Here is an 8,726-nt window from a genome sequence, read left to right as displayed (position 1 = left end):
AGAAATAAATAACAGTAGCGAACTGATTTTATTGAGCACCTGTTTTCTCATAGTGATCCTTAACTTTTTGTGAGTAGTGTATTATAATTGTATAGTAGGTAACGGTGTTAATTACACGTTTTCCATTTGTGTCTTTGATTATTGTTTAATGCCATGCCATGTATGATATTACAATATGTCTTTCAAGTCAACAGTGTGTCCAGTTAGATTGCGTACATGCATAGTCATCATGACTCGAATTTTGTTTTACTTCGAATTACTTGGGATGCGCCGCATCGACTTCTAGCATGCATGTCACCTGCTCCAGGCATGGTCACGCGATGGTCAGGCGCACCATATACGCATGCGCCGCGTCGACTAGTGGACGATCATAGTATTGACTGAGGCGCATGCACCAAAGTTCCATGAGGCGCATGCACGGCGCAGGTGTATGGTGCATGCGCGGCGCATGCGCGGCGCACCCAAAATGTTTACTGGGTAGTGACAAGGTACAACAAAAGGGTTGTGAGAAAGGTAATGGCTGACAAAAAAAATATATATATGAGACTGTGCCAAAAGGTCAGGTGTCATGTCTACTGTCCCGAATGACACACGATTGCTGACATTTCACCATTGCCAACAGAATAAACAAATAAGAAATAGGTAGAAAATGAATGTGAAAACTGACTTTAATTGTTGATCAGTATTTTCTATACCACTAACAAATAATCTACTTGCACATAGCTGTTTGGCAAATGTATGTTGCATGGGACACACTGACATGAAAGTGGAAGATGTTTTTCCCTCTAGAGAAACTACATATCAAGTTACACTTTTTGTGCTCTTCCATTCCAGTTGGCAATCAATTGTTAACGCATGTTATTAGAAAAAATAGAACGAAAACAGATTAGATAGAATGAAAAATGTACTGGTGATGTCATTTGGGACATACTGACATGAAAACGTCACCTTTTGGCACAGTCTCAAATATATATATAGAAATTACGAAGTGATGACGTCCGTTACACCACGTAACCTTGGCGACCGATCTGGACGCAGAGGCAAATGGAGAAAATGGTCCCGATGATCTGTAGAAAAAAAGAGAAAAAAGTGTAAAAGTCGGAATTGGACATGTCACTTTCTCGTGTGTGTGTGTGTGTGTGTGTGTGTGTGTGTGTGTGTGTGTGTGTGTGTGTGTGTGTGTGTGTGTGTGTGTGTGTGTGTGTGTGTGCGTGTGCGTGCGTGTTCGTGTTTGCGTGAGTGTGCGTGTGTTTGCGTGAGTGTGTGTGTATGTGTGTGTGTGCGCGTGCGTGCGTGTTTGCGTGCGTGTGTGCGTGCGTAAGTGCGTGCGTAAGTGCGTGTGTGTGTGTGTCTGCTCACCATGATGAAGAGAGCGGCCAGAGCGATGCCACCGATGATGGCAGCGTTTTGGTCGATGTAGTCCTGCAATTTCTCGTAGCATCCCTGACACACACACAAAAATGACGTCAATTTCACTCGCGCCTACAAAAACACATGATGTCAAGTACAGTTTTACTTATGGTTAGAAAAGCCCTCCCCGCAACAACAAAAAACCAAAGAACCAGAAATTTGGTTTGGCTTCATTGTGTGCAGTTTGTCGGAGGAAGGGGTGGGGTTGGGGAGGGGCTAGTCCGGGGTGTGGGGTGGGGGGTGGGTAGTTAGGAAAGGGGGTCCCTGAAGGATCCAAGGGGTAAAACCGGATATTGCGTTTGGAAGAGAGTGAGTGAAAATGCAGCCTTCACAGTGTGTGCAACCGTCTGTAAGTCGCAGAGTAAAGAGAGGTAATAAGGGCTGTTTTTTCCTCTGCATATTTACTTGTAACTCGGCTGTTTGTCAACCAAAAAATGACGGCCAATCCTGCCCGGTTAAAAGCATTCCTGTTATACTACCCTTACAGCTATACTACCTTTACAGCTATACTACCCTTACAGCTTTGATGGCTTTCATCAACCCTCCCTCTAGCTAGCCACAAAACAAAAGCTCTTCCTCACTTTCCTCACACCCTAGCCTCACGTTTAAGGGGTTTGTAGAGATAGTTCCCTGCAGCAAAACGGAAGGATGAAACATGCCTTTAGGCAACTTGACGCGTGGTCAGAGGTTCTGTAAGTTTATAGCTTGTATTGGATGGTGCGAAAAGCCCTTTAAGCCCCTTGAATCACGCGAGAGATCCATGGAGAGCGAAAACTGTTTAGTAACGGGAATTTGCACGTCCAGTTGCATTCAACAGGGTTGTACGGGGGTAACACGCACATAGAGTCTTTCTCGAGTATATCAGATCTGTCTATGACACGTCCATGAGTTCGCGAGGTGGTTCGAGAGCAGCAACTGCCAGTTTCGTTCGACGATTTTAAACGACAGAGACAAATGATGTAACATTCCCTTTGGCTGCGTGATTCGCGCGCTAGATCGCTTGATAGCAGCAACACTACTGTCGGTTTTGTACAACTAGCTGCGTACAGCAAATTTGCATGGTGTACAATTTCCCTAATGCCTCGGTCTCACATCTTTTGTCACCCGACTTTAGGTAGTCGGCTGGAAGTCGGAAGAGGTCGGAGAGTTCGTGAGAATTAGCAATTTTGTTTTTGAAAAGTCGGGATAGTTCGGAAGGCCCTTCAGACTGTTCAGAAATTTTCAAAACAGTCGGAAGAGCCTCCCGACTCAGACGAATAGAAATTTGTCAGGTGGTTGTCGTAAGCGTGTCGGTTTAGTCGGAAGGCGATTCTGATTAGTCGTAACGGTAGTCGGAAGACTCGTAAGGGTGGTCGGATTTGTCGGTAGCATAGTTTCGTTCGGATTAGTCGTAAGGGCAGTCTGATTTGTCGTTAGAACAGTCGTTAGCTAGTCGATTTAGTCGTTACACTGGTCGTGAGAGTCGGCTATTGTTCGGAAGTTTTTCAGCCGGGCCTGTCGTAACTGCAGTCGGCATTGTCGTTACTGCAGTCGGAAGTGTCTGGACACATGTCGGATTTGTCGGCCCTAAAGTCGGGTGGTTGTTGTCTGCTTGTCGGCTTCATGGTCGGATCAGTCGTAAGGACAGGTCGGGAGTGAAATTTGGAGCCGAATTTGCATCCGACACTTCCGACCTAGCCGACTTAACTATCCCCGACACTTCCGAAAAATCGTATATGTGAGACCGAAGCATGAGAGGTCTGGTTCGCGTGCGAGATGGGTTGAGAGCAGCACTGCATGGTTGGCAAAACGGCGGGGTAATTTCCCCATGTAATGAGAAAACTGGCTTTCCTTACAACCTCAAGCTATTCATGGCTGCCAGCCGGGCGCGCAAATTACATCATTCAAAATTCAAATGCGTGTCATTTTCGCAAAGTCTTTCACTTTTTATTTTATACTTTTTTTCCATTTCTCTCTTTTCTTTTTCCTTTTTTCCCTTTCTCCTTTTTTCTCTCGTTTCTACGTAATGTGCCATTGAATCATTGGATTTTTTGTCATGTATTTATTGTGGATGTTATTGCAATCTCATTTGGACATCCATTTCACATTCTGAACCATTTTCGTCATGTTTTTTTTTTTCATTCACTGGTTTATTTCCATATTCAAATTCAGGTCATGACAGTATGTGAACAAATTTGCTTCTGTGCATATTACCCTTAGGCTTTTCATTTTACAAGGTTTTCAAAGTGTGAGCTGCAGTTCGGTCAAGATCACGATGCAATTTGTAAAGGAAAAGAGGAAACATGTACTATATTGCCTCTGGGCAAAAGTGTCCTTGTCGTGTGCTCGCTCCACTTGCTTTTTTGTTGTTGATTTTTACATTTAGTCAAGTTTTAACAAAATGTATTAACATAGAGGGGGAATCGAGACGAGGGTCGTGGTGTTTGTGTGTCTGTGTGTGTGTGTGTGGGGGGGGGGCGATTCAGAGTAAACTACTGGACCGATCTTTATGAAATTTTACATGAGAGTTTCTGGGAATGATTTCCCCAGAGGGTTTTCTCAATTTGTCGATAAATGTCTTTGATGACGTCATATCCGGCTTTTTGTAAGAGTTGAGGCGGCACTGTCACTCCCTCATTTTTCAATGAAATTGATTGAAATTCTGGCCAAGCAATCTTCGACAAACGCCGGACTTTGGAACTGCATTTTAGCTTGGAGGCTTAAAAATTGATTTATGACTTTGGTCATTAAAAATCTGAAAATTGTAATTAAAATTATATTTTTATAAAACGATCCAAAATCAATTCCATCTTATTCCTCGTCATTTTCTGATTCCAAAATCATATAAATATGTTATATTCGGATTAAACACAAGCTCTGAAAATAAAAAAATATAAAAATTATGATTAAAAGTAAATTTCCAAAATCGATTTAAAAACAATTTCAACTTATTCTTTGTCTGTTCCTGATTCCAAAAACCTATAGGTATGATATGTTTGGATTAAAAGCAAGCTCAGAAAGTTAAAAAGAATAGAGATACAGAAAAGCGTGCATTCCTGCTCAGCGCAACCACTACCGCGCTATTCTGGATTGTCAATTTCACTGCTTTTGCCACGAGCGGTGGACTGACGATGCTACGAGTATACGGTCTTGCTGAAAAAATGCAGTGCGTTCAGTTTCATTGTGTGAGTTCGACAGCTTGACTAAATGTTGTATTTTCGGCTTACGCGACGTGTTTTTTTTTGGGGGGGGGGGGGGGTTGCACTGCACACACACACACACACACACACACACAAATCTGTACGGCTGTTAGTTGACGAGTGACAAGGGGACCTGTCACACACCGTGCGCACGTACAAACACTCTCTCTCTCCCCCCCTCTCTCTCCCCCCCCCCCTCTCTCTCTCTCTCCACCCCCCCCCCCCCCCTCTCTCTCTCTCTCTCTCTCTCTCTCTCTCTCTCTCTCTCTCTCTCATACCTCTTTGAAGAGTAGATCATTGGTTGCAGTTTGGTTGGTGGCAGGGGGGCCTGCCTTGGGGATGCGACCGTCTGTATTGGTACATAAATCCAGGTTGGCATCTTTCGGGCAGCACGAGAAAGGCACAAACTGCCTGTCACCTGCACACCCCAACACAACACGAGTAAGGCACAAACAGCTTGACACCTGCCCACCCCAACACAACAACACGCGTACATGAGGGAACAAGTACAGCTGCCGATATATCACACAGAGCCATGCGTGTGGGAAGAGCCCCTTATATGAACCACATTCTTTTCTGACAAACTAACGGGGCTTGATAACTGGATAACATAATAATGCATAATATTTATATAGCGCATGTATCCAGGGTACTAAAACCCTGCTCAAAGCGCTGCATTGCTCAAAGCGCTGCATTAGTATGTCTTCAGCAAGTCAGATGAAACAAGAAAGCATGTTGTGGCCCATCGGCTCTTGCAAAACATTGCGCTGTAATTGTTGAAGTGAATCCAAAATCCATTTCCCAGATAGACAGAAAAACAGACAGACGAAGAGACTTTGACACTAAACGCGAATTAACTCTCTCACTCAGAACCTTACCGGTCTGGTTTTTGAACCAGTCTGTCTGCCTGAAGATTGCCCACGACGTGTTGGAGTACACATTGCCCTCAAACCCGCAGCATTTCAGCTGTCAGAGAACACACAACAAGATTAAAACTCTACCATAACCAGCGTTAAGTAAAACAAAATTGGAATAACATTTTAAGTTGCCTAGAATTCAATTTTAAAACCAAAACATTCTTCTTAATTGCCATTTAACAAAACAAAGAACAAAGCTAAGCTCGGAGCTCCCCTCCGCCCTCGTTTAATTATTCAGTCAAGTAAAGCACCTCTCAGGACTTTCTTTCTTTCTTTCTTTATTTGGTGTTTAACGTCGTTTTCAACCATTCAAGGTTATATCGCGACGGGGGAAGGGGGAAGATGGGATAGGGGAAAGGGGGGAGATGGGATAGAGCCACTTGTTAATTGTTTCTTGTTCACAAAAGCACTAATCAAAAAATTGCTCCAGGGGCTTGCAGTTGCAACGTAGTACAATATATGACCTTACTGGGAGAATGCAAGTTTCCAGTACAAAGGACGTAACATTTCTTACATACTGCTTGACTAAAATCTTTACAAACATTGACTATATTCTATACAAGAAACACTTAACAAGGGTAAAAGGAGAAACAGAACCTGTTAGTCGCCTCTTACGACATGCTGGTTAGCATCGGGTAAATTCATTCTCGTCCCAACCAATATGGGACTCCCCCTAACCCGCGGGGGGTCCTCTCAGGACTAGAAGCTTTGAAATGCTCTTTATTCTGAGAATAAAAGTCGTTTGTTAAACTTCCATGCTTGATGTTCTCTCAGGTACCAGGACTGAAGTGCACGATGCGATCAGGGTTCCACCTATTTGGGAAAATCTCAATGTAAACCAATCCCGACGTCGCGGCTGCGTACCTACCACCTGGGCGGGACCCAGTATCGCTACGTTCACCTCAGCCCAAGAGACTTGTTACGCATAACTCTCACTTGCTGTACGTTGTCGTTTACACTGAGGAGAGGGACAAGGACCTTACCTTCCTCTGCAGTTGGTCCCAGCTGTCGGTGAAGTCTTTGTCCTTGCCGTAGCTCTTCATCAGGCTGTCCTCCACCCCTCGCCCGATATGGCCCGCAAGCTGAAACATAGGACAACACACACTGGGTGTTCAAATGTGAAAAGGTACCGAGACAAAGATGCAAGGGTAAGAGACATTAGATACACGTATAGAAAGGGATGCGTGCAAGGCCGAGGAAGGAGATGGGGGATAATCAAACGACGACTGTCGGTGCCTGCAACGTCTACGTTTTCGTCTTCTCTGTCCGTCTGTCTGTCTGTTTACCTGCCTGTGTGTCTGCATTCTCTAAGATTGAAAAAAAGCATAAGAACATACACGTAAAACAAATGTGAAACAACATCTACAAATTACAGACATGGAAGACAAAGACCTCTATTTTTTCTCCTACCATTATTCAAACCCCCACCCCCCACCCTATCCCGACCATACCAACTCGCCTTTCAACATCCGCTCTACCCCTTACTCTCCCCCCCCCCCTCCCCTAACCTCCTGTCACCCCATCACACACACCACCGTGCCCCCTCCCATCCCCCTTCCTCCACTTCAGCCTTCTGGTATCTGTTCCTCAGACCACTTTCAATTCAGTAGCTGAGCTTTCAACCTCCCACAAAACCTTAATTCATTAAGCCCGGGATTGGGCAAAGACCCTTGTGACACGGCAACAGAACTAATTAATTTCTATAAATCTCTGGGGGCGCCTCTAGCGGCCATTGGGAGGGACTGAAAACAGCATCACTCGTTTGCAAGCCGCTTTTCCTCCCCCGAATCGTGCGTGGAGTTTTTGCCTGCCAGAGGGCTGCTTTACCCTTCTGTGGATGTGTACTTGATACAGACTTCTCTTGGTCAAGATTATGGCGCGAGCTCTGGTACGTATTTTCATCTTTACACCCAAATCTTCATTCATTAGTCCCAGCTTCGTTTTGTGGAAGGAATGTGAACGTCTCTTTCACTTCTGGTTCGGTATCATTTAGGCAACCAATTATTCATTCATTAGTCTCTGCACCCCTGACAGTGCACTGAATACACGCGGATGAAATCAGCAGTTCTCCACTGAAGGGAACCGAGGGCTATGTAAGGACTTTCACTCTGCAAGCCTGGAGCAGAAATACAGCCTTTCGTGCACCGACTCTTCTTCATGGTCATAATATATGACGTGCTCTTCACTGATTCCTCCATCACCCTTCAGTACTCTTCTACCTTGAGTATTGTCTGTACCAGGCAACATTTCCTCTACCTTGAGTATCGTCTGTACCAGGCAACATTTCCTCTACCTTGAGTATCGTCTGTACCAGGCAACATTTCCTCTACCTTGAGTATCGTCTGTACCAGGCAACATTTCCTCTACCTTGAGTATCGTCTGTACCAGGCAACATTTCCTCTACCTTGAGTATCGTCTGTACCAGGCAACATTTCCTCTACCTTGAGTATCGTCTGTACCAGGCAACATTTCCTCTACCTTGAGTATCGTCTGTACCAGGCAACATTTCCTCTACCTTGATTATCGTCTGTACCAGGCAACATTTCCTCTACCTTGAGTATCGTCTGTACCAGGCAACATTTCCTCTACCTTGAGTATCGTCTGTACCAGGCAACATTTCCTCTACCTTGAGTATTGTCTGTACCAGGCAACATTTCTTCTACCTTGAGTATCGTCTGTACCAGGCAACATTTCCTCTACCTTGAGTATCGTCTGTACCAGGCAACATTTCGAAACAACTTTTATTTCTTTATTTTTCTCGTCTTCTCGTAACGGTTCTTGCTTAGGTCAAATGACGCGTTCTTCACTTGTCCAACCTCCACTGGTGGGACTGAAAAATGTTAATCCTGAAGAATTTTAAGGGGGGGGGGGGGGCTGGGGGCCAGGGGCGGAGAGAAAAAAAAGGCCATAATCGATTCCGGATGTCCGGCATATACCGGAAGAATCCCACCCATGGACCTCCATTGTAGTGCAGTCCGGACATCCTTCCAGTTCCACCTCGGCTGTCGTCTGAACCAGGAGAACTTTCGCAACCACACTTATTCCTGTACTTTTTTTGGAACCTCTCGCCCTGCATTTTCAGGCAGACCTGGGCGCTATCTTCCCCTACCATGAAAAATAAATTCAAAAGCTCTGTCGAAATGATTGTAAATTGTTGGGCAATGTGAAATAAGTGAAGGCGTTTCGCCGACTACTGATGCCAACCACTCTTGAGGTCAGA

At 44.8% G+C, this 8,726-nt stretch overlaps 1 protein-coding gene across 2 annotated transcripts in view; it reads right to left on the bottom strand.

Annotated features, from left to right (window-relative positions):
* Positions 1-529: 529 nt before the first annotated feature.
* The window catches only part of LOC138967553 (tetraspanin-18-like), a 25,389-nt gene continuing 17,192 nt past the window's right edge, over positions 530-8,726 (bottom strand). For both annotated transcript variants that reach the window (XM_070340130.1, XM_070340129.1), the window contains exons 5-9: positions 6,490-6,588; positions 5,468-5,555; positions 4,868-5,007; positions 1,360-1,443; positions 530-1,067 (exon numbers count right to left, since the gene is read on the bottom strand). In XM_070340130.1, coding sequence (XP_070196231.1) covers positions 1,002-1,067; positions 1,360-1,443; positions 4,868-5,007; positions 5,468-5,555; positions 6,490-6,588 — 477 coding nt within the window. In that variant the 3' untranslated portion in view covers positions 530-1,001. The remainder of the gene's footprint in view (positions 1,068-1,359; positions 1,444-4,867; positions 5,008-5,467; positions 5,556-6,489; positions 6,589-8,726) is intronic.

The sequence above is a fragment of the Littorina saxatilis genome, linkage group LG5, assembly GCF_037325665.1.
Source record: "Littorina saxatilis isolate snail1 linkage group LG5, US_GU_Lsax_2.0, whole genome shotgun sequence".
Taxonomy (NCBI): Eukaryota; Metazoa; Mollusca; class Gastropoda; order Littorinimorpha; family Littorinidae; genus Littorina; species Littorina saxatilis.
The sequence above is the reverse complement of the archived record's forward strand: the minus strand, read 5'-3'. Positions and strand labels throughout refer to the sequence as shown.